At 37.3% G+C, this 25,529-nt stretch overlaps 1 protein-coding gene across 4 annotated transcripts; it reads left to right on the top strand.

Moving 5' to 3' along the window:
• The first annotated feature begins 257 nt into the window (after positions 1–257).
• On the top strand, positions 258–25,086 carry dgcr2 (DiGeorge syndrome critical region gene 2). Of its 4 annotated transcripts, none has more exons than XM_028463170.1 (11): positions 258–648; positions 10,417–10,449; positions 13,353–13,475; positions 18,287–18,373; positions 18,455–18,665; positions 19,530–19,606; positions 19,686–19,880; positions 19,953–20,156; positions 22,037–22,189; positions 22,268–22,504; positions 23,299–25,085. In XM_028463170.1, the coding sequence occupies exons 1-11, from the start codon at positions 567–569 to the stop codon at positions 23,508–23,510; spliced, it is 1,614 nt and encodes a 537-aa protein (XP_028318971.1). In that variant the 5' UTR covers positions 258–566; the 3' UTR covers positions 23,511–25,085. The 4 variants fall into 4 exon arrangements, with proteins under 4 accessions (XP_028318971.1, XP_028318972.1, XP_028318973.1 ...); XM_028463171.1 differs by having other exon boundaries at positions 19,686–19,868; positions 23,299–25,083; XM_028463172.1 differs by lacking the exon at positions 10,417–10,449 and having other exon boundaries at positions 23,299–25,086.
• The last annotated feature ends 443 nt before the right edge of the window (positions 25,087–25,529 follow it).

Raw genomic sequence — 25,529 nt, 5'->3', positions numbered from 1 at the left:
AACTTACTTATTTAATTCTGTAATGTCGTTCGTTTAACTAACTTATGTTTAATGTAATCAAAGTTAATAGCTGTTGTTGGAGGCCTTATTATCAGTGTGCACAGTCAATAACAGATTAAAAACAGGTCAATGTGCCCGCAGCTGTAAATTCATTAACCGCTTTTAATACGAGACTCAGTCCGCGTTCACGCACAATGGTACGCGCACGCGCCCTTAAGCCCCGCCTCTCCGCTGAGCCTGTGCGTGTTTGGGATTGTTGTGACGGAGGCCGCAGCCATCTTGGATCCTGAGCTCCGCTGTGCACACTGAGCAGCAGGAGCAGCACGAGCAGCACGAACAGAGAACGGACGGTGATCTTCGCAGAGTCCGTTAGCGTCGTCCACGTCACTTACAACAGGCAATGCTACAAAGTCACCGTTTATATCCACTAAAAGGGTCGTTGAAAGCTTGACTAAGAATGGGCTCGGACTGTGGTAGAGGCGGCTCGGTGTTGTGAGCGTGCAGAGGGCGGTTGCTGATCCTCGGCTTCATATTTCTGGATAGGAGTGACTATGAATGGAGGATAAATGTTGCCGAAGGCTGACAGCAGCAGTTTGGTCCTCTTCTCTCTCCTCTTCGTCCTCACGCTGACGGACCCACCACGGACAGGTAAGCCCTGTGGCTTAAGCGTAGCATAACATAGCTCTGGAAGTAAAGGAAAACTGATTGGATCTGTATAAACACAGAGAGGCCTGCGATACATGCCGCGGACTCGAGTAGCTGTGCAACCCGCGGGTGGCGCCCGCTACGAGCAGTCCCACCCGCCCAACCAAACTTCAGTATCCCTTATATTTTAAGACAAGTGTACAATAAATCTAAAATACCCACTTGTCAATCACTTACTAAATACAATCATGTGATTAGAATCTGGTAGGCTTACCTTTATTAACATTGAAATGCTGTGAACATTCCTACTAGGGCTGGACGATATGGACCACAACTTATATCGCAATACTTTTTTCTCAAAATGGTGATATACAATATAAATCTCTATAATCATATTTCAAATTAAGTTTGACCAGAAGGACATTTCTGGGTTAAATTTGCTGATGCAAAATGCTACACAGGCACATTTATTAACAAACAGCTGCTCAATATGTGTCACTTCTGGCTTTTTCTCCTGTAAGGGACAGCATGTGTGAGTGAGTTCTGTAGAGTGACTTGTTATGGGGAAGGTCTGGATTAGGATGCACTCAGAAATCCATCTAACTGAGCTTTACATGTTGACCTGAGAATTAAAAGCAGCAACTCCTAAAACTAGTATTTTGATACAAAATAAGCTATATATGTGCAATATTGTAGTTTTTTATATCGCCAAAATAGAAAACTCTCTACATCTTGAATCTCGATATATTTCTCAGTACTAATTCCTAAATTATAAAACAGCCTAAATGAAAACACAATATATATATATATGAAGCACGTGTTTATTTGATATACTTACAGTTCATATACAAGTCAACACGTTGCATATTTACTGTTAATTTGACGTCGCTTGTTTTTAAGTTCGACATTAACATTTTATTTTCATTACATATATTCTTTTAATTTCTCATGCTCACTCATGTGGTTCTCTGGCATTCACTAATGACTTATTAGACACATTTATTACAGACTTTTCAACTTATCCTGAGTTATCATGAATACCTGTCAACATTGAGCTGTTCTGCAAAGCTGCATTTAAGACAATTTCATGAAATAATTTATTTACGGCATCATTGCAGTCCAAACAAATCTAACGTCGCACACCCTTGAACCAAGCAGCAGCCATGTTGAAAGTCTCAGTTGAATCCGAGCCTGATTCGCAGAGATATTTGAGGAACACAAACATACACACAAACAGAGGTTCCTTGCTAGATAGATAGATAGATAGATAGATAGATAGATAGATAGATAGATAGATAGATAGATGGATATTAAAATTGTTCTCGGGGCTTCAAAAACTCCATAAATCCATACTCATTTTTAAAGTTTCAAACAAACACAACAAATCCAGCTCTTTTGGGTGCACTGGGGTAAGTTAATGCTGAAATCAAACAACGATTAAATGCTCTTCTTTAAGATTCCTGTGTAAACTTACTTGCATACATTTTGGTGCTGTTAACCCAGTGTTTGTGTAGATGCTCTTCAGACCTAAAGTTTATTTATGAAAGGCACATCAGAAATTCACCCTCCTGCATCACCAAAGCTGCCTGGAGTCAATGGGCGCTGTCAGACATCACATTTGATGAGATGCACAGAGGAGAAACTTGTCATAACACTGTCTGAAAATTCACTTTGTGTATTCGTGGTTAGATTTTTGAGTGGCAGCATTAAAATCACTGGTACACGTCCTGCTGTTGCCACAAGGTTCAAGTGTTTACGACAACAACTAAGAACAAAACTATTTATATTTTTGTTTTATCTAGTTCTATTAAGTTTCAATATATCATTCTTGCATTAGGCTCTTAAATCATCTCCATACAGTAACATCTTTAGGTCGCTGTTAACTTTTTGTCTCATGCTATAAGTGCCACTGTTTGTAGTAAGACTTTTTTTTTAAACTTGCAAACTTCTAAGAGAAAGATTGGCTTTTGACTATTGTTTGTAAAAGAAGATTTCCTGAATTTTGAATCATGCAGGCGGGCAAATTGTCACATTTTTTGGATTGGAATGCAGAGATTTTGTTTTGTCACAGGGTCTGTTTTTTTGGCAAATTTCTAATTCTTGTGGCACGTGATCTTTTCGAGAGGCATCATTACCAAACTTTTAGTTTAGTTTCCTCAAAGATATACAGTGACTGTTTTTCACAATTTGTTTGTAAGCTGTTAAATAAATATAAATATACATACAACTTATTAGTTGATTTATACAATCATTTTAAATCTTTTTCTTTTTTTCCTAATTTTTCTGTGTGGTGGTAGGCTATGAATAGAAACATTTTTGTTCTCAGACCCAAGGCAGCGTGTCAGCTTGCTCATGCATGTATATCGTGTGTACCACTGCAGAGAATCAGTAACAGGAAAGCAGAAGTAGATATGTTGTAAATGACAAGAGCAGCAAAATTGTGTTGGTTCTGGTTCCCCCAAGAACATTTTTATCCTATTTATTTACTTGTGATGAAGGTATATAATGTAAGAAGGAAGTGTGAGAATGTGCACTCAAACATAAAACACCATTTCATGTATTTCAAGTGTGTGAGAGCGTTTTCATTGCCGTAGCAGGGACTTATTGAGTCAAATCAATCAGTGTAAACTTGCCTGTTGTGCATTAACATTTAAATCTCTTCTGGCATTTACAAAGCCATCGACACAGTCCACAGCCAGTCACTTGTCTATTTTCTGCTTTGATGCACAATCAGCCTGGGTCAGCTGGTTTATTGTTGCTGGCTTTCTTTTTTTGTGAATTGTGATTTGTTTTTTGTTGGATTTAGTGGCTAAGCTGTTCTTATATGCCAATAATCTGTCAAATAGTTGATAATTACATTGTATTAACCTTATCTTTATAAATATTTGTCGAACAAGACCTACCAGGAAAACATAAAAAAAATTTTTAAGCATATTTCACATTTTAACAAGACTGACATTTACTTGTTGATTTCCCAGATCTAAAGTTAAATTTCTGAGTCAATCCCCATTGACAGCTCTGTGGTGTGTAAATTTTAGGTGATGGGGGATGTGATGGGACATCCCAGTCTTTCTGCACTGCTCTGGCTTCACAGCAAGAATTTTTCACTGCCACATTTTCAACGTGTTTCCCATCCCGTTGCTTTGCTGTGGTACGCTTGATCAGTTAAGCTTGGATGTAGAGAGATTAAAATTCTTGGCAAAGCTATAGCTGAGGTGGATATGGAAGCTGTGAGAGATTATAGCAAGGCTGGAAATTCACGAAACACGTCTGAAAAAGAATTTCTTTCTCATACTTTTCACTGTAGCTGCACTTTGTTTACAAGTAGCTTTGTTTGCCTAAGGGCTAAAGTTTGTCACATGGCGTGTGCTTGTGTTGACACTAGGAGTGTGATGATATCTCGATACGGCAATATATTGCAACATTTTTTTGCACGATCGATTATCGATATGCTCGCGCTAAGTATCGATTTTTTTAATATATTTTTGTTTTTGTTTTTTTTTCAAAACTTTTTCTGCTTTTTCACTGAAATGTGCAGGTTGATCTTCACAGAAATTTTGTCACTGTTGAAGGAACCAATATATTGTTTACTGAAATATTGCACTATAATAGTGTCACTGGTAAGAAAGACCCTACATTTTGTTTACAGAAAGCCCTATTGGAAATACTTATTCATTTACATTGGTATGTTGACACTTATTTACAGAAATGTTGCACTAAAATAGTGTCACTGTTCATAGGACACTTTTTCAATGTATTGTCTTTCAGAGATATAAAATAAAAATGTGTTTTTTCACTTAATCTTTTTTTTCTTCTTTCTTATATCATAGATTATCATAGATTGATTTCTGACCAATATATTGATAATCGCAGTATCGTCATATTGTGAGATAATTACCGTGAGCTTTGTATCGTATCGTGAGGTACCTAGAGGTTCCCACCCCTAGTTGACACTTGAGCATACAAAAATATAATTCAATTTTTTTAACAGCACACCTGTGCGGCATGATAAATTGCACATAAGATACAGTAAACTATAAGGGCTATTCTAAACCAGTGTTTTTCAAATGGGGGTACGTGATGGCACTACAGGGGGTACTTGAGAGAGTGGAAAATTAACAAATTAAATCATTACAATATGGGCTTTTATAATGTTTTAAGTTAAAAATGATCGTAAATTCTAATGATCATGTAAATTATCTTGATAAGAACATGATGATTAAAAAAATTCTATTTAGGGGGAAATACTCTTTCATTCCACTTATTTACAAAATTATATTCTTTAAAATTATCATAAATGAATTCCATCATTATGCTTTATAGTTGTCTCACACACAGTATTCTGAGCAAAATGTTATAGTCGAACAAAGGGGGTACTTGGATTCAGAAATAAGAGAAAGGGGGTACTTGAGAAAAAAAGGTTGAGAACCACTGTTATATTACTACATAGTTTATACAGTTTATTAAATAAAAATAATCAGTAACTCAACCATAGGGCTTTACGTCCTTCTACAGTTTTGATCTATTTGATTATTGAAAATGTGTACATTGTTGGCTTGGACAGTAATACCGTTTACCGTGGTGTCATGAAATAGCAACAGTGTCAGTTTCAATACTGTTTAAAAAAATGCAATGCACTTATATAGGAGATAAAGAATAAATATCAAATTTCATTTATTTAATGCCTAAACATATGTCCAGCAACAGCTGTGTGAGTGAGTGCTGGCTGTGAGGAAAAAAAACAAGTGTTGTTCTTCAGCTGGCAGGTCAGTGCGCTGTCCTCAGAGCAGAGAGGGAACAAATTAATTATTGAATCAATCCTTTTTCTGCACAAGAACATGGATTATCCTTATATTTGATATGTGGATTATGTAAATAGATCCACTGCTGTCTCTGGCACCGCGGGCACACGGCGCACCTGTATTTGACGTGCTGGTTTCCCCGTGCGTTGCTCTGATGTTGACTTTAATCTGTTAATAAAAGCAGGCTTACCACTAAAGCAAATGTAAATATGTCATTTGTATGAGGGAAAAAAAGGTTTTAATTGTTGGTTTTAGGTCGGGCACTGATATAAATACCGAATGTCTGTCAGATCTGTAGGTTTCACTTTTGCTTTGTCGGCTTCTGGTCAAAGCTTCAATAAGGTTTATATCATAAATGGTCTGTGTTTAAAAGCAAATTGACACCAAAAAAAGCCAAAACAAAATATTTGTCTCTATTTTTCTTTATCCTCTGCATCTGCTTATTCATTCTCCGGGTCTGCTGCACAAAAACTTTGAGACAAGCGTGTCAATGCACACGGGTCAGATTGGAGCTACAAACCTTTCACACTGGAGTCTGATACAGGTCACATTAAATGGTAATGTGAACGGACAAACAAAAATTTGGATCTGTGTTTTGTTTTCAGAACGGTGAAGGCACAAGTCAAAAGTTTGGTGACGCTGTCTGAGCTTTACGTCATTTTTTTTTTTTATTAGTCACGGTAATACTATGTACCGCGGTAAAATATGGAAGAGGTTTGACGGTATCAAATATTGGATACCGCCCAAGCCTAGTGCATCGCTTGTAATCGATTATATCATACATCACTCTAAACTAGGGATGTAACGATTCACTCAACTCCCGATACGATTCAAATTACGATACTGGGTTCATGATACGATTCTCTCACGATTTATTTTACAAAATGAGACTGTAGACAAATGATGACTGAAAAATATTCTTTTATTTTTTTCGGGAAAATACTAGAAAATACTGTACTATTTTCCTTTTATGTTTCATTGTCAAAAGAATTCCTTGATAAACTATTCAAAACAATGCAATTTAACTAAAAATAAATCCTGAATGAAATAAATAAAGGAATAATACAAATAAAGAACCTATTAATTTAAATTCTGGTTATACAGTAAACTGTGCAAAGCTGCATAATAGTTCCTTTTTTTTCTAAAAGTGCAACTGAAAAGGTATTTTGTGCCTTAACAATTGGACAGCAGAGGGCGCTGGTAACCCAGTGGTCGGTTGACATGCAGCTATTCTAGCAGTGAAGAAGAGATGCTATGCGCTAGCAGACAGAGCCAATTAAAACAATGTGACTTTTACAGATATACACATAATATTACAGATTCCTTCGGTGCTAAAGGGGTAAGGAATCATTTATGAACATGTTTAAGAGTAGTAGGCGATTCCGCCCGCCGCCTGCGCTTCTGGACAAGAGAAGGATAAATAGATAGCTCCCTCTGCTGTTTAAAAAAAGTACTGGATTTAATTTTCAGAGTATCGATATGAACCGTGATACCAATGAATCGATTTTTAACTGCCTTACGATTAATCGTTACATCCCTACTCTTAACCTGCTTATAACTCTCAGCATTAGGCTACTGTTCTAATTAAGGTTGGTTTGTGTGCTCTCAGTCCCTCAGATCTTAGTAATCAGCAGCTTAAATCAGTCTCCATTCCAATCTTCTACATGCACTACTGAAAATTATGTAAATTAGAAACTATCCCCCACTGTCAGAGGATTCATTACATCATCCTACATCCACCTACAGGCAAGTAAGAGGTCAAACCCCCCTGTGGTGAAAGTGTTGGATCAACCACCATCACAGCCTTTTTTCATCAGGCGATTCATGCATCATGTTGAATGCATTTGCATTCGTAACTCAGTATATTGACACACATTCCCTGTGAATATAGGATTTACATATGAATTATTCCTGATCTTTTTGTGTTACAAACTCTAATACAATTTCTGACACATTCAGACCAACGTTCAGTTCCAGAGGACTGAGATTGGTCTGTAATGTGTTTCAATCCACTTAGTATTAACTACTCTCAGGTGGAGTCTGCTGTTTAACCTGCCTGTTAATTGACCTTTAGACAGTGTTGTGTAAGCAGCCTTACAGCCTGGATAGAATTTCTTTTTTTTTAAAGTACATTTATTGCACATTTTAAATAGGGGTGTCCCCATTCGATATTGATACTGGATATCAGTCTAAAATCTCCAATATAATATATATTGTTTTTTTTTGTTTTTGTTTTGTTTAACGTCTTTTTTTTATATATATTTCTTTTATTCAATCATAGAATATCGTTATTCTAAAAGGTTAATTATATGTAATCCATTGGTTTATCATAAATGGGTCTTTTTTTTTAATAATCAAGCCTTTTCTAACATTCCACACTACAAAATAAGTAATAAAAGTATGTTTGTCTCGTGCTGTTATTGTATTGTATTGGATGTGAAAAAGTTGTATCGGGACATCCCGAATTTTAAACAATAAATGTTTTTTCTTAAAGGGATAATGTTTTACTTATTGATTAGTAGAAGAAAACCTAAAACTGAATTGACCTTTTAATTTTAAATATATACAATTTGTAGATCACAAATCACTGCCTATTTTGTGCTCTTAAAGTGTTTTTTTGTTTTACATTAAGAGACAGTAATTTTTTAGTCTACCTTTTAGTAAGGTATGGTCAAGTATCATCTATTCACTTTTTTTAATTGATCAGACCTTCAAGAGAAATCACACATTTTGCAGTCTCATGGCTTGATGTCCTTTATCATATAATCCATAACTAACAGATTTATGTGACACAAAAATTGCTTTTTTTATTTCCCCAAAAAAACATAGAATTTAACAAAATAATTTCAAAAAATATTTTAAATAGGTATTGCTATTAGTAACATTGTTTAAATATGCACAACCACAGTGCTGAACTCAGGTACAACAAGTGTTTTTAATCTCCAAGCACAAAATAATTCAATAAAAAATAAAGATTCCTTAAACAATAAGCAAAATAAAAGTACATTATTTTTTTTTACTTAATCATTGCTATTGATTTCGAAGTGTTTTATTAATATTTTTGCAATCAGGTTTTGGTTTTTATGTTGAATTTGTATTGTTTTCGATATATTGCCCACGAGTTTACCCAATTAATTGCCATTCTTTAATTTAGAAAGAGATATTTATTTAAACTGCAAATACAAACAACTTTGTGTTACAATAACACAAATAAGGCTTGAATAAAAGTGAGGGTAGAGCACTGTATTCAGCACAAGTAAAGATAAATAATAAACACTGACAGTGAAGCAAATATTTAACGTGTATTATTACAGTGCGTAGCAACAGAGGTGCATTAACATCTCACTGTTTATCAGCTCATGGCTTTGTTTCCAAAAACTGAATCACCCACAGTGTTACAAACACTCCTCATTAATCTCTTTTCGTTGTTTATTGGCTATGTTTTTCTACAGGCTTCTACTTGCTGGTTTAATTCTATAATGCTTGGTGTAATTATGTAATTAACTCTGTTTTGTATGTAGGCCATAAACACTGTATTCTGTAGTTCTATTCTGTAGTTCTGGTCTAATGGATTCAAGTAAAAGCCTGCTTTGCTTTTGTTGAAGTGTGCAGGTTTAATGGTCGCCTAAGGTCATTTAAAATCCTCATGTCCTTGAAATAGCTCTGTGTTGCCATATTTGTCCAGAGAGTGAGCGATCCGGCTCCATTGTAGGTGCACAAAGCCACCTGTATCCAAGCAGATGGTCGTGTGTGCTCAGCTTTGAGCGCTCCGTCCAGGAATAGCACACAGACGCCAGTGCAGTGTTGATATAGTCCACATGATTTATTTCTTAAGGTATACAAATCATAAATTAAACAATGTTCATCAAGTCACACAAAACGTTGAATATTTTGGTAACACTTTACCTGAAGTTATACTGTACATAAGGCCAGAGGTGGACTGAGATGAAAATACTGACCTGGCATTTTCTGTTCAGACCAGCCCACTACATTATTAGAGGACACCACATAGAAGTCGTTATTAAGTCAGTGATGCTCAACATGTGGCTCTTTGTCTTAATTTGAATTATTATTTCCTCAAAACCTTAAAAGGGGGAACTTTTTAACCCCTTTTTACCTATTTCCTTTGGCCATTTTGCAACTTCCTTTGACAAAATTTTACCCCTTTTCAGACTTTAGCTACCTGCCAATAAATATAAATTTTATCCTATTTTTGACCATTTTTGCAAGTTCTTTTTGACACATCAATCTTTAATTTTTTAATTCTTTCATCCAAATAAGCAAATTTTTGCCCAATAAAAACCACTTGTTTCCCTTTTCCCTCACATTTTTCCTAACTTTGTTCCACATTTTTGCCCTTTTTCACTATTGTTTGCCACATTTTGCACATTAAAGCTACCCTTTGCCATTACATACCACCTGGTTCCTCTTTATTTGCCCATTTTTGGCCTCTTGACTGCTTTTGTCCCATTTTAGTCACTTTTTATTAAATTCTTGCCACTTTTGGATCATTTATGGCCACCTGTTACCATGTCTGCCTTCACTCGCTCATCAAAAAAAAAAAACGTAGAGGAGCGGACCGCCCACTTTCAGTCAACTGCTCACCAGGATGATGCCCGGTATGCCAGATGGCCAGTCCACCCCTGCATAAGGCTCACATTACGCTGTCATTATTATGACAGGACACGTGTCGTTTGCATGAATAAGGTGTGAAAGCTGTGGTTAAGTGTCGTTTGTTACCCTAACCTTAACCTAACCCCACTAGATCCCTCCACCTAACCCAAAAGATGCCAACATAGCTCCAAAGTTGGCAGTAGAAACATGTCAGGAGACCTAATTTCCTGAAAAAAAAGTTGTCTGAATTAATGAAACTTAATATATTATTTAAAAAAAAATGAAGACAAAATGAACTTGCTGGAATTTCTTACTGATATTCAGGTGGTCATTCAATTGTTTCTGTTTGTTTCAGGTCCGCGACTAGCTCTGGCAAGATTATTGTCAGGTAAGCAAGCTGAATGGCTCACTATTAGCTATTAGTAAAGCTGCTTTTTACTAATGCAGAGCCACTGTCCAACAACAATGTGACAGACTTTCTGCTTTTTCATCCTCTGTCGTCTGGTCACGCACAACAGAATTAATCACTCACATATTGTGTCACCACTCGGAAACAAACAAAAAGCAGTCATTCGTGATGTGAGTCGCCTGAGATTAGTGACAGTGAAAGTGTTACATTTTTGCTTTATTTATATCTCTGATTAAATCAAGTGCACTTTAAGTCGCCGCCTGTTCAATTTGGTGTGTCAGCATATTAAAATGTGAGAATGCGGGGATTAATCTTATGCAGGCACAGTGACACATTTTTGACAAGAGGACCATAATTAGGACAACAAAATTGAAAATTGTTCCAAGTGCGCTGTGACCAACACTTAATAATTAAATACAAAAGCAGCAAACAAACAAAAAGTACTTAAAATGATTGCAAGATTAAAAACATGTTTTGATATTAATTTTTTTTTTTTTTTTTTTGTACATATCCATCATTTTACTGCTTTTGGTTTTGTCTTTATTAAAGTAAGGCTGCACAAGTCAACTAAAGTCTCAAAAATAAAATATATATTGACCAGTTCTGACTGAAAAAGCATATAAAGTATATTCCAGTTAATATCTGGAGTTTCTGAGCAATCTTTGTTCATGTATCATTCTTTTGAAATGCGAAAAAAAACCTAACTAGTTTTTTACTATGGTCTACTGTCGGTGGTCATTCATATACATCAATGTATTAAGTCCCACCATCGTCCTATAGACACTTATACAAATTATAAAGCCGCGGCGTGATAGCCCAGCCTATAGGTTTTGACTTCCTGTAGTGGAGACTGTCAATCAAAGTGAATGCGGAACTGTGCACGGAAACAACAGCAAACCGGAAGTAATGATTTTGGCTCTTACCTCACAAATGTTCATCACCAAAAGAATAAGGATAACCCATAGACCTATATCAATGCGACCTTGTTATGTTCCGCAATGCACGTGCACAAAAAGTAGAGGCGTGGCTTCTGGTAGATTGGCAGGGGAGGAAGTGAAGCAGTTTAGACAGAGACATCGAGACTGAATTTTCTCTCCCTCTTTTCATCCTCTGGATATCAGATTTAAGAGTTGGCGTTTGTTTACTTAGGCACTGAGCACTTTAACTTTGGTTTTTTAAATACAGATGCCCTGCGTCCCCTGACTCATGTTTCTGTTTGAGCTGTAGGAGGAAAAATATGTTGTCAGACAGCTTTCAATCAAACTCCACATGGAGCTGTGGTTATTTTACATTTGACATTTCAAGACTGAAGCAGTGAACTTTGAATCATAGGAGGAGAGCCTTAAGTGTTCTGTAATTGTCACTACACAAATAGATTGACAGTTTTAAAACACGACAAACCCTGAATAAACCTGTCTTATGTATATTTCATTACATAAGTAAGTTAAGGTGTTTTTTTTTTTTTTTACTTAGGGCCCTCGTAGACTTTAACTCTGTAGTTATGAAGTTTGTCTAGGGGCGTCAGACTGGGGGGTAAAGGGCCCAGGGCCCAAGGGGGGGGACCTCAGAAGTCTGTTTTATACATGTATGAAAATGCATTTTAAACATTTTTAGATTATTCATATTGGGTCAGGACAACATGTGGGGTCGCCTAAAATGTCTGAAAAAAAAAACTTAGGTAAAAATGGATTAAGATTAAATTTTAATTATTTTTTTTTATTTTTATTTTTCAAACACACATCACATAATAAAACAAGATGGTTTGTACCCAGGGCCCAAAATGTCATGCTCCGCCCCCTGAGTTTGTCACTGCAGTGGACTATCAGCTCTCCTCTGGTTTTAGTTTGACAATGCAGGCAAAATCTAGGAATATATATCTGATTATTGACTGTATGTAAGACAAACAGGCTTTTAAGGCAGTTATTTATTGTTTTGTAGTGTTAGACTCTAAGGGATCCAAAGCTGGTACACGCGGCCTATTCAACAAATTAAAATACTGATTCTTCTGCCAGGTTTTGAATGTATTCTGTATCTGTAATGAATTGTATTGTCTTATGAAAATGTTTTGGACAGAAAATTAATTTATAGTCACATATTTTACACTTGAATTATAATAATTTTATAATGTAAAGATGTAACAAAATATAAGATTAAGTAGCCTTTACAACCAGGCAAAAAACTGAGGCCATAAGTTGATATCAAAGCATGTACAATCAAAAAAATAGTTTAAAGCAGTTTTTTTTTTTTTTTTCAATCTTGGGGTCGGGACCGCATGAGGGGTCGTCTGGAATGTCTAGTAATTGGTTAAAAAAAAAAAAAAAGACTTGGGTAAAAAATGGATTTGAATTAAAATATCAAATACACATCATACAATAAACATCAAATAACCTTATCATATACTTAAAGTTTCTGAAATTTAAATCTAGTTTAAATAAAATGCAGTATAAAAATGTCTTAGGGGCACACTTGTCATTTTGTGCACTAATCCTATCTACTCAGTATTTGTAACACACTCTAATAAACATGACCTAAACTAATTCTAGAAAATGTCTCTAGGGTTGCCAGACATTAGTGATGTAAAAATAGGGTTCCAACCCGAAAAAGGTTGGAAACCACTGGTTTAAAGGCATTTGAAGTAGGATTTCCCCTACTGTTGTTATTCACCGCTATACAGCATTAAGGCTGAGAAAATAAACTGTGCATTAAATCAAAATGAAGTGAGCTGTTAAAGTATATTTCCACTTAATCGTTATCTAATATATGATGTTCTTGAATGATTCTGTCCCTGCTGTTTTCCTAGTTAAAATGGCTCAATCTCTGTAGCGTTGGAACAATGCTCAGGTCCAGTGTTGACCCACACAAACCCTGTTGCTGTGTTTCAGAGCAACGCTGCAACCCTGGGCAGTTTGCCTGCCGCAGTGGGAAGATGCAGTGCATCCCCATGTCCTGGCAGTGCGATGGCTGGACTGCATGTGAGGACAAGAGCGATGAGATGGACTGTCCCCGTGAGTAGAGTTCGCTGAAGCCCTGCTTTACTCCCACTCTGTTACCCAACAGCCATAACATGATTGATTTGTGGAGAACACAACAGCATTACATCCCCTTTCACACTCTGACGACACAACTTTCACTCTCACACGGTGCTCCACGGATGGAGTGATGTTTGATGATGAAATGTTCAGTGAAACTGCCCCCCTACCTCACTCAAACACTGCTTATTCCAGCTGATTTGCTTTGTCCAAACTGCACAGACGCAGCCTAATGTGTGTCTGCAAGCAGCAAATCAAATCTTTCTTATCCAGCACAGTTAAGCACGCTGCACATAGAGCAGATTCTGTCGGAGCGTACAGGACAAGACCTACAATCCTGGGAAGTTCTCTCCCCGGGTCCTGGACACCGAAAGGACTGGTTAGGATTCATTTTAACTGGTTTCCCACGTGATTTCTACCAGCAGTTTCCTGGTACCGTTCCTGTTTTCATGCAGTCTGCGGTTGTTTCAGCTTGTAAAAAAACCTGCTCACTTAAAAGTTTTGTTTTGTGATGTTAAGGTCCAAGTAGTATCAAAATAAACTGGTGATTATCAACCGTGATTTTGATGTGAGGCCAAAAATAGATGTTTGGAAGCTTTTACAGCAATAATACACAGCTTTTGTGAGGGCAGTAAAGAAATATATTTTCCGTGTTTTAATACTTGGTGCTACCAATGGCAGCCATCAACACACACTGAAGTTGATCACAAAGAACGAGGGGCACCAGTAGACACGCTTGTTGTAAGCGCTAAATATTATTATTGTTATTTATGTATTTATAACTTTTCATTTCACCAGTAAACCAGTTATGTGACCTGATGCTTTGCTCCTATTTGCCAGCGAGTTACACTACTACATGAATCTGTCCGAACAATAGACAGTCCCAGTCTGATTTGTGTAAGGGTGGAGGAAAAAATCGATTCAGCGATATATCGCAGTATTTCACTGCGTGATTATCATATAGATCCAAAATATGTCTTTTTTTTAATTAAGTTTTTTAACGGAAAAACCATTTATTGCGCTAACATACGCATAGCACGTAAACTCCTGCACACTAGGTTAAACTACCTCACTCCTCAATGCACTTTTTTCATAAAACATACTGTGCACTTTTTTAGCTGTATGTGGTTACTTTTTTTTTTGAACAATTTAAGAATTTATCAGGATCAGATTTAGAAGCAAAGGTTAAACTTTTTTTAAAAATGTAATTTGACAGTCTGATAAACATACCACTTGTTTTTTATATTGGTACTTGAATTACAGTAAACTATTTACTTGCTTTTGAAAGTTTAAAAAAAATGAAATAAATTGTGTTTCATACCTTTTTGTACTTGTAAAGGTGAAATATGTAATTATTGATATTGTGATGTATATAGTATTGTTGTTTAGCATTGGGATATATTGTATGGTGACATAGGGCTGAACGATTTTGCTTAAAAAAGAAAAATTTGAGTTTCTATTTGTTTTTTTTTCAAAAAATTTTTATTAACTTAAAAATGACTGCAGACATCAGATATTTTGCCAAAAGTGCAACTTTTTTGCTGTGATTGTCCTCAAGAGTTAAAATGCATAAAACAATCCCAAATTAAAAAGTTTAAGCAAAAGTGCAACAGCAACTTCACAGTAGCTTAAATTTTCTGATTAAGAAATCAGATAACTACATATTTTATAACATATAACATTACAGTTAAAAAATAATAAACTCTTCTCTTAGCATCTCACCATAGTGTGAATAAAACATTAAACATGCCTGTGGTACACATATAGCCTACTCAGGGGGGCCTGGCCTACATTGGAACACGAAAAAGTCTGAAAAAACTGGCGGGAAAAAATCAAATTTGCAAAATAAAAATCGTTTTTATCTACAAATTTGATTAATTGAGTAAATAGATTTTTTTGCCCAGCCCTATCGTGACATGCAAATTGTGAATCGTATTGTCAGATTTATGGCAATACACCCCTAGTGTGTGATATGCCTTAAGCTCACAGTATAAACTGGGGAGGGGATTAAAATGCATTCAGAAGTAGAGTTGATTTCTGAAAGGCTGCACATGTGTCTGCTCCACTGTTTTTGTTTATCGTGAGCTGATCCGTACAACACAGTGGCCGAAAAATGCTGCCCTTCACGTCGCACCGTTAAGCCTTTTGACCAAAATCCTATTGTTGTCCCCTTTAAACCCAGAAAGACCTGATCGCAGATCTCTGATCACATAAAGAGAATTATTGAGAGGATTGAGTACAGCATGTGACCTCTATATGGCTGTAGCTGTAACATGGCAGCAGCACTGTGTGCACTGACTGATGTCACACTGGACTCCATTCATTAAGAGAAACAACATTTATTGAAGGTCCCATGTCGTGCTATTTTTCACCCATTTCCATTTGTTCTAAGAACTTGAAAAACATAGTATTTGAGGTTTATTTTCCCAAACTCGCCTGTTTTTCAGAGTTTTAGCCTCTGAAAAGTCACTTTCTGAACAACTCTACACAAACAGGCTGATTTGCGGCCCGCCCTCCTCCCACCCACTCCGTAGCCGAGCTCATGCTGCTTTATAAACACAAGACAGAGTGTGGAGTCGGGGCATTCACAGGTACATACATAGGCTGCGCGAAGGACGCTGACATGCTCACCTTTGTGGGCGTGTCTGTTTACATGTCAATCCTGGCAGAGAGCTTCCTGGAGGCACGGCTTCTCCAGCTCAGTGCCACGTCAAATTCGTCATCAAAGTGGGAACGCCTCATCAAATTGGAGCGAGGTGTTTGGGCTCGCCCTGCAGTAAGAAAGGAGCAAATCGTCCTCTAACTAACTATTGAGGGAATCAATGAAAAATAACACTTTGGGCATGTGTATGAAGCCTAAATAGCACTTTTATGATGTTTAAAGCACAGAAAAGTAGGGATGTTAAGATTAATCGTACGGCTGTTAAAAATCGATTCATAGGTATCACGGTTCACATTGATACTGTGAAAATTGAATCGCAGTACTTTTTTAAACAGCAGAGGGCGCTGTATATCCTTCTCTTGTCCAGAAATGTTGGCGGCGGGCGGAATCTGCTACTACTTTCTTTCTGGCCGCCTTCAACATGTTCATAAATGATTCCTTGCCCCTTTAGCACCGAAAGAATATCTGTAATATTATGTGAATATCTGTAAATGTCATGTTTTTCTATTAGCTCTGTCTGCTAGCGCATAGCATCTCTTCTTCACTGCAAGAATTTCTGCATGCCAACCGACCACTGGGTTTCCTGCTCCCTCTGCTGGTCCAAATAAATATGACTTAAATACAGTGAATTTTTTTTTTTAAAGTCCAATTGTTAAGGCACAAAATACATTTTCAGTTGCAGTTTTAAAAAGAAAAAGGACTTATGCAGTTTTGCATTGTTTACTATAGAACCAGAATTTAAATTAATAGGTTTCTTCTTCATTTGTATTGTTCCTTTATTTATTTAATTCAAGTTTTATTTTTAGTTAAATTGCATTGTTTTGAATACTTTATCAAGGGATTCTTTTGACAATGAAAAATAAAAGGAAAATAATACAATATTTTCCCAAAAAAAATAAAGGAATATTTTTCAGTCATTTGTGTACAGTCCCATTTTGTAAAATAAATCGTGAGAGAATCGTGTCGTGAACCCAGTGTCGTGAATCGAATTGTATCGGGAGCTGAGTGAATCGTTACATCCCTACAGAAAAGTCTTTTTAGCTTAACATGGGCCCTTTAAGAAGATGGTAGGATCTCAGGCTAAAAATTTGTTTTCATTGTGACTGATTTCCTGCAGAAGCACATGGTGAAAACATGTTTCATCAATAAAAATTAGGTGAAGAGTGAAGTTTATATGAAGTAGTAGGAGTCAAGGAGCAGTGTCAGCTGCTTACATATGCAGATTATGAGTGCAGTCACATCCGTTCATCCAACCATTAATCCATCCTGGAAGAGAACATGATATTTCACTTATTAAAACGATGACCTCGCAGTCATCCTCCAAAATACAAATGATAAAGAACGCTCATTTTCAGTGTGCACATTTTCTTTATCAGCTCTGCCTCGAGTTCTCTCCTTTTTGTGAAGGCGAGCTTCCTCTTTCATTCTTGTGAAAATGCTGACCTTGTTAGCACAATTTTCCTGGTTACACTTCCGCTTTATCACCTCACATTTCTGTGTACTTTGTTCTTCAGTTGTAACAGATGTGTAAACTAGGGCTGGGACTTTAACGAGTGAAAAAAAGCAAAAAAAAACCCTAGTACTGATGCACAGAAAGACAATTTCAAACAAAATTCATCAACATCATCAGTTGGTCTGTTTATTTAATGCCAATTGTTTTTCAATGTTCAGTTTCCACTTCTCTGGAATGTACTGTAGACCTACTAAGTGCTGCTTTTTATTTTAATAGACACATTTTTATTTTAATACACACATTTGTTTTAGAAAATTCACAAAAAAATCTGAAAAAAAAGCACGACTATAGCTTACTTAAATTTAAGTTTGTGCTTTATGAACAATGCAACTCAGTGATGAAAATTGTTTGTTTTCATTAATTCAGTCATATACCAAAATCAATTTAAATTGGAAAAATGTTGCTTCTCATGCCAAATATTGTTATGCGATTAATTTAGATTAGTCAAGATTAATTCATTGCAAAGTCTCTAATTAATTAGGTTATTTTTATTAATCTTGTCCCACCACTACTGTAAACACTTACAATCTGTACAAGATATTTTACTGAAAGCATTAATTTCTGCTATTGTTTGTATATGCTGACTCAGTTGTTTTTTTTTTCTTTCTTCAGCTATTAAGGAGGAGAGGTTTCGTTTTGGAAATGGATACGAGCAGGTGGAAGATGTGATGGGCGTGGCTCAGCCTGTGCGCTTCAACAGTGAGCATCTCACTTCTTTTGCAGCAGGATGGATTAAGATAATCTGGATTTTGCTTCATCATCATCATCCTCTCTCCACAGAGAAATGTCCCAGCGGGTGGCATCACTACGAGAAGACGGCCAGCTGCTACAAAGTCTACTTGAGGAACGAGAACTACTGGCAGGCCGTGGACACGTGTCAGAAGGTCAACGGCTCATTGGCCACGTTCGTGACCAATGAGGAGCTGCAGTTCATCCTGAAGATCGAGGTGGACTTTGATGATAAAGTGTGTGAGCGCAGGGACCAGTGCAAGTGAGTTTAGCTTTCTGTTTCAGCTGCACACACAAACTGTTATTACTGGTTTAATGCCATCTAGTGGTTATTTACAGCTAATGCATGAAAGTGATTACCATACATTTGTTCAACCTGCACATCTAGTTTTTATTATTAGACTCATTTGAACTGGTTTCTATGGGGCGCCAATTGTAAAGTTGTGCATGCTAAAATAAACGGCAACATTTAGCAGCAAACCATGTTTGAAAAATGTGTGAATTTTGACCAGATTTACAGCAATATTTGTGAAATTTGTGATATTTACTTTTCTCATGAAAATGGAATGTCAATGTTGAATCTAAATATTGAATATTAAATCAAAATGTTAAATCTAAATGTTACGTTTAAATCTAAATGTTAAATCAAAATTTTGTTTGCGTCACTGAGCTTTTATTTTGGTACTTCCTGTGAATTTGCCTTTTATTAGCTATATATTTAGGTTCACCCATGACATTTATATTTAACATTTACATTCAATATTTATATTTAAATGTAACATTTAGATTAAATATTTAAATGTAACATTTAGATTAAACATTTAAATGTAACATTGACATTAAGTTTTTACGAGATACAAAATATCACAAATTTCTCAAATATTATTGTAAATCTGGTCAAAAAACTAACATAAAAATTCACATTGGTTTTTTAAACGTGGTTTGTTGCTAAATGTTGTGAAAAGTTGCTTTTTATTTTAGCATTTACAACTTCACACACGGCACCCCTTTCAGGCAAATATTGATAACAAATAACGCCTTTATTTAATGATTTAACCATTTAATTGCGATATTTTTGAATAAAATGAGCTAAAAATAATCCTTTTTTGTTGTTTTGTGTGTGTAGGTTTTGGGTTGGCTACCAGTATGTGATCACTAACCAGAATCACTCATTGGAGGGTCGCTGGGAAGTGGCCTACAAAGGTAATTCAGAGCCCAGGTTCACTGCGTCCTATCTGTATGTTCTGGTGTGACCTGCTGATGTGTGTGTGTGCGCAAACAGGTTCCATGCAGGTGTTCCTCCCACCCGAAGGCCTGGCAAACTTGGAGGAAGCCTCACCCACTCAGGACAATGTCTTTTGTGCCCAGTTGCAACGTTTTCAGATCAAAGGCATGAACGAGCGAGGGCTGCACAGCTGGCACGCAGAGAACTGCGACAAGAATTTCCCTTTTCTCTGCAAGAGGAGTACGAAGCACTGTGGGGTTATATTTACTATTAGCTTTTTATCTGTGTGTTTGTTGTGTTCATGTTTCTGGTTTCCTCCCACAGGGCAGACATGCGTGGACATAAAAGACAACGTTGTCAACGAAGGGTACTACTTCACCCCGAAGGGCGACGACCCGTGTTTGAGCTGCACTTGTCATGACGGCGAGCCTGAGATGTGTGTTGCAGCTCTGTGTGAGCGACCACAAGGCTGCCAGCATTTCCGCAAAGATCCTAAAGAGTGCTGCAAGTTCACCTGTCTGGATCCAGGTACAAACCCTGTGCTTCGTCTTCGTCTTCGTCTTCTTCCTTTGTTGACATTTTCACACACTGCATTGTGGGATGTGAAGTCTTTTTAATGAATGCATTGAAGTGTTTTTACGTCATTCTTACCGATGATTTCTTGTCTTTCTTCACCAAACAGGGAGGACAGTGATTCTCTTGACACCATTTTTGTTCTCCTTTGTTCCCAGTATTCCCCATGACATCACAATGAAATAATAACACTTCCATGCATGGGTCTTTGCGACTCCACAATTCACAATGCAATGTGCGAAAATGTCAACAAACTGAGGGGCGGATTCACTAAGATCTGAAATAAAGGGTGGTGAACCAGGTGCGCTCCTAAATACTTTGGTGGCGCTGTGTCTTCACCTGCTGTGGGGAATCCACTAACATTGCGGCACTAATAGCTGCGCGTATAGACGTGGTGGAGACCGCCCGATTTAAATGAACATTTTGCTTGTTCATTGTGGAGAGGTGAGTGCACAGAAGCACAAGTTGTTCAATTGGAGGCTGGTGGACTTTTCTGTCTGCTGCACAAACATTTAGTAATGTAGAAAACAAAATAAAAATGTTTATAAAAACAAAAATAATTTTTTTGCTCTTATCAGTCTATGGAAAACAGGCAGCTTTGGACAGAAACAGTCCTATTGATCTGTTGATGCCATTGATCTGAGTTCTTGCAGCAACACAGTCTGTCAATCAGCACCATTTGAAGATGATCTACTGACCATCATCCAGCAGGTCTGACCTCCTGAGTAGCATTTGTCACGCACACTCTTATTTGTGAACATTGTTCCATCGCTGCGTAAATTGCGCAGCTGATCAACTGATTCTGGCCCGACACTCCTGCCATCAACGCAACAAGAGAGTTTTACGGTCAAACATGGAGAGACAGACAAACGCGCCGCCGCAGGTGTCCAGTTTTTTCTCTCTCTCACACATACTTTACTCTGCATTTTCTTTTACAGTGGCTGTTAATATTGACTATTATTATATTTAAATTATTTTTCTATACTAGAAAGGTTAACTGGAGCCTTTTTTCCCATCTCCGCTGTGTTTTGTATCAACATTCAGTGCAGCGATGATCTCTGCGTGTGTGTTTGCACCTGCTTGTGTGTCGTACTGTTTTCGGCGCATAAAACAGTCACCTTATGATATCCGCCTACTTTACATATTTATCAGAGGGAAACGCGCTAAATGGATTGTGATGCGCTGAAGACGCGCAGTCCTGATTCCTTCGGGTTTGTACGCCATTTTAGCACATTAACCTATACTGAATCCGCCCCTGAGTGTTAATCGTGGAGACAAAGTTTCAAGCAGCAATTTTAAACCTTTTTCCTTTCTTGTTGGTGTAATTTATGTTTGATTCATTGCTCTATTAAGCCTACACCAGGATTTTATTTAACAAAAAAATATAGATTAGATTAGATAGAGTAGCAGCTTTAAAGCTTGATCCAACTATCAGTTGATTGACAGCAGCTCATACAGGTTTTGTAGTGAATTTTAATTGTCAGCCCTATCTAATCATTATTTAGAATACTAGAGGTTTAGTCAGGTTTCATTAGATGTTTTTATAAAGCAGCCAGGAGGAGAAAAAAACCTTCCCATTTTGTTCATTTCAGACACTGGTAGTGCCGTCGAGTCATTGCAAAAACATTTGAAGGAAATGGGAAATGTGGAGAAAAGCACCACAAAACTTAAATAATTTGGAACCTAATGTAAACACTGCACTACAGCTGCTCCCCCATTGATTGTATTTTTGGTGTAAAATGGTTCAAATCCACTGCAGGGGCCCTTTAAGGCAGGAGGCATTCATGACTAAAACTGCACTGCTTCTAAATGCTTTCATTTGTTCTTTCCCTCAGATGGAAGCAGTTTGTTCGACTCGATGGCGAGCGGGATGCGGCTGATCGTCAGCTGCATCTCGTCCTTCCTCATCCTGTCGCTGCTGCTTTTCATGGTGCACAGACTTCGTCAGAGGAGGCGCGAACGCATCGAAACCCTGATTGGAGGAAACTGTGAGCGTCACTATGAGCTGCTGAGCTGTGTGTTTGCGTCTGTCTGTGGTTGACCCCGCCTCCTGTGTCTGCTCTCAGTGCACCACTTTAACCTTGGGAGGCGAGTACCAGGCTTTGATTACGGCCCTGATGCCTTCGGCACCGGCCTCACTCCTCTTCATCTGTCTGACGATGGAGAAGGAGGCGCGTTTCATTTCCAAGAGCCTCCTCCGCCATACGTTGCCTACAAATACCCCGACATCCACCACCCGGATGACCCGCCTCCCCCGTACGAGGCGTCCATCAACCCAGACAGCCTTCTCTACGTGGACCTCAGTACGAACACATCATTCATTCACTCTCTTATTGCTGTACAGGTCAATGTTGGGGTCAGTTGTAATTGTAATTGATCATTAATTGCAATTATGGCATAATTGTAATTTTTAAAATCACTTGCTGTCCTAATCTTGATTAAAATGTAATTGAGTTCAGATAATTGACTTTGTAATTGTAATTGCCATGAACATTCTATAAAAATCATCAATTATAATTTAATGCTAAACTGGAGAACTATGTTACAGTTCTGTTACAGTTTTACACATATGTAGTTAATAATGATTAAAATATGTTTCATATAAATCTTTCCCACATTTTACCATTTAAAAAAAAAAATATATATATATATACGTATATATGTAGGGTGTATACTGACACACAAAAGGCTCAGGCGTCCACACCAAAAATATTAAAACCTGTATTTTTATTGATTAGGAAGCCTAACAAGGTAACCAATAGATAGGAAAGAAATGAGATGATAGATATTTGTTTCTAGTGTATTTTACAGCTGATTTAGGACCTGGGAGACAACTGAACTGCTATCAGATGCACACAGAAAGCTAACACAAAAGGAAGGTTGCGTTTCATTTATTTCAAGCTCAGTAATTGTGATTAATTGTAATTAATCTTTAGTAATTGAGAACATAATTGTAATTGACTTTTTGAGGATAAAAAATATTGTAATTAAATTGTAAATGGGGAAAAAATGCTGGTCACTGTATTTGTGAAAGAAAATATAATTGTAACTGAAAAATGTAATGGACCCGTATTGAGACCCTCTCTGTGTTCCTCAGGTCACACAGGAGTTCACATGGTTCCCAGTCAGATGAACACAATGGTAGACGGGATTCACGCTGATATTCCAAACTCTTCAGGTCCCGTGCAGGACTCTGCAACCTGCACTCAGGAGAGAGAGGACTCCATAGATAGCAGCACGCTGCTGGTGGCGCCCGACACGCCCACAAGCGGCGACGCCCTCGCTCCCTCCCTCAGCACGGTGGTATAGGGCTGGAAAAGGACGGCCCAGTGGATCTCCGCAGCAGGTTTATCTGGAACTCTGAGTTTGAGCCCGTTTGTATTTAGGAGCTTTCTCTGAGGATGTTCTGCTGTCTGTGTCTAAGGACAGACGAGGGACTGAGATACCATGTGTTCACTTTTGACTGAGCAAAACTTTTTCAGCTTTTTCGAACGGAACCCCCAGTGTAAATACGCCCTCAGGTCGACGCCCACACAACTATAACGGACGATGGTGAAGCCAGCTTTGCTTTCCTTGCTGTCTCTACAACAACTTACAACATCCCCTTAATAACCTCCGGTTGCCAGGTCTGACTTACAAAGAAATCTTCCTGGTTTGACGCTTGAAAAACATTTTGTAGTTGAGGAATTGAATGTTGGCTAAAGGTACGGTTAATGTCCTGCAGGTGTAAAACTGATAAATATGAGATTGATCTTGTGTTGTTCCTTTTTTTTTTTTTTTTTTTTTTACGTATAAATATATATAACTTATGACTCTGTTATAATCTTGATTGCTTAGCCGTGTGTAGGCGGAGTTGCTGATTGATGAGGCGATAATGATGTGAATTTGTGCAGATTAAGGATGACGTCCTGTTTTGTCGTTGAATTTGAAAAAAAAAAAAAAAGAATTTAACGTAATTTCATGCAGAACTTATTGTTACCGTCTTTGCTAATCAAACAGGTTTCAAATCGTAATGTTTTGCACAGTGTGTGTGTGTGTGTGTGTGTGTGCGTGTGCGCGTGTGCGCGCGTGTGTGTGTGTGTGTGTGTGTGTGTGTGTGTGTGTGTGTGTGTGTGTGTGTGTGTGTGTGTGTGTGTGTGTGTGTGTGTGTGTGTGTGTGTGTGTGTGTGTGTGTGTGTGTGTGTGTGTGTGTGTGTGTGTGTGTGAGAGATTCTTCATCCTGAGCTGGTTTTTGGTGTTCTTGTCTTTTTATTTTTTCTTTAGTTGTTCATGTCGGTGCCTCATGGAGGAACATGTGGAGCATCAGCATCTTCTGAACAGCTCAGGATGAACTGGCTGTAAATGTACCTACTCTGCTTCATTTTATTGTTTCATATTTTTTATTTTTTTTTGTCTCGCATTGACAATCCACATTGGATTAACAAATGAAATCACAGAAGGTGGAACAAAGTGCAGCGTGCATGAGTTTGTATAGAAGATGGTGCCCTTTTATTTCTCATCAGGATTGTTTTTTTTTAAAAATCTGTTTATTTTGACCTGAGTGCATTTTCTTTCTTTTTTTTTTTGGTAGTATGGCATGCTGAACATTTCCTTTCTTTTGACTGGAAACATTTTAAGCTCAACAATGTGTCCTGTACAGTTTAGACTCCTGCATAACTCTATGCATAGCAAACCTGCTCAAACAGCTTCATTAGACAATAGTTTTCTGTGTAAAAATCATGGTGCTGTAAATTCTAAACCTTTGTTTTTTTTTTTTTTTAGTTTTTTGTTTTTGCCATGGAAAGGGTTTGAAGTGTTTTCTGTGTAATTCAACTATTGCTACCTTTTTATTGTTCTTTATTTGATAGCCTTTAAAAATGGGACAAAGAACAGCTTTATTTGCTGAGAGCTTGTGATGTTTTGAGGTCAATGTACATCTATTTAAAAAAAAAAAAAAAAAAACACCAAATAAACTGCACCATGATTAGATGAGTCGTGCGTGAATGGCTGTGAACACACTGAACTTTATAAGGAACCTTTAGCATTTAAAATGTCAGTGTGGGATTAAAGTGGGACACCCCCAACCACACACACACACACACACACACAGTGAGACAGAGGCTTTAAAGATTGACATAATTTAAAGAAAGCTGATATAGTGCAGCCTGGCAGCGACTCGGAGAGAGCGATACACTGCTGCTGGAAAAGAAAAGAGGCTTTGTTACAGCAGAGAGAGCAGTGACAGAATGACAACATTGATTCCACATTAACCATTACAGTTAAATAATAAGTAAAAAAAAAAAACCTGGATAAATGTGTCTAATATCAAAGTTTAAATCCAATGATTTT

Source organism: Gouania willdenowi, chromosome 12 (assembly GCF_900634775.1).
Source record: "Gouania willdenowi chromosome 12, fGouWil2.1, whole genome shotgun sequence".
Lineage (NCBI taxonomy): Eukaryota > Metazoa > Chordata > Actinopteri > Blenniiformes > Gobiesocidae > Gouania > Gouania willdenowi.
Note: the sequence above shows the minus strand (reverse complement) of the source record. Positions and strands in the feature narration are given on the sequence as shown.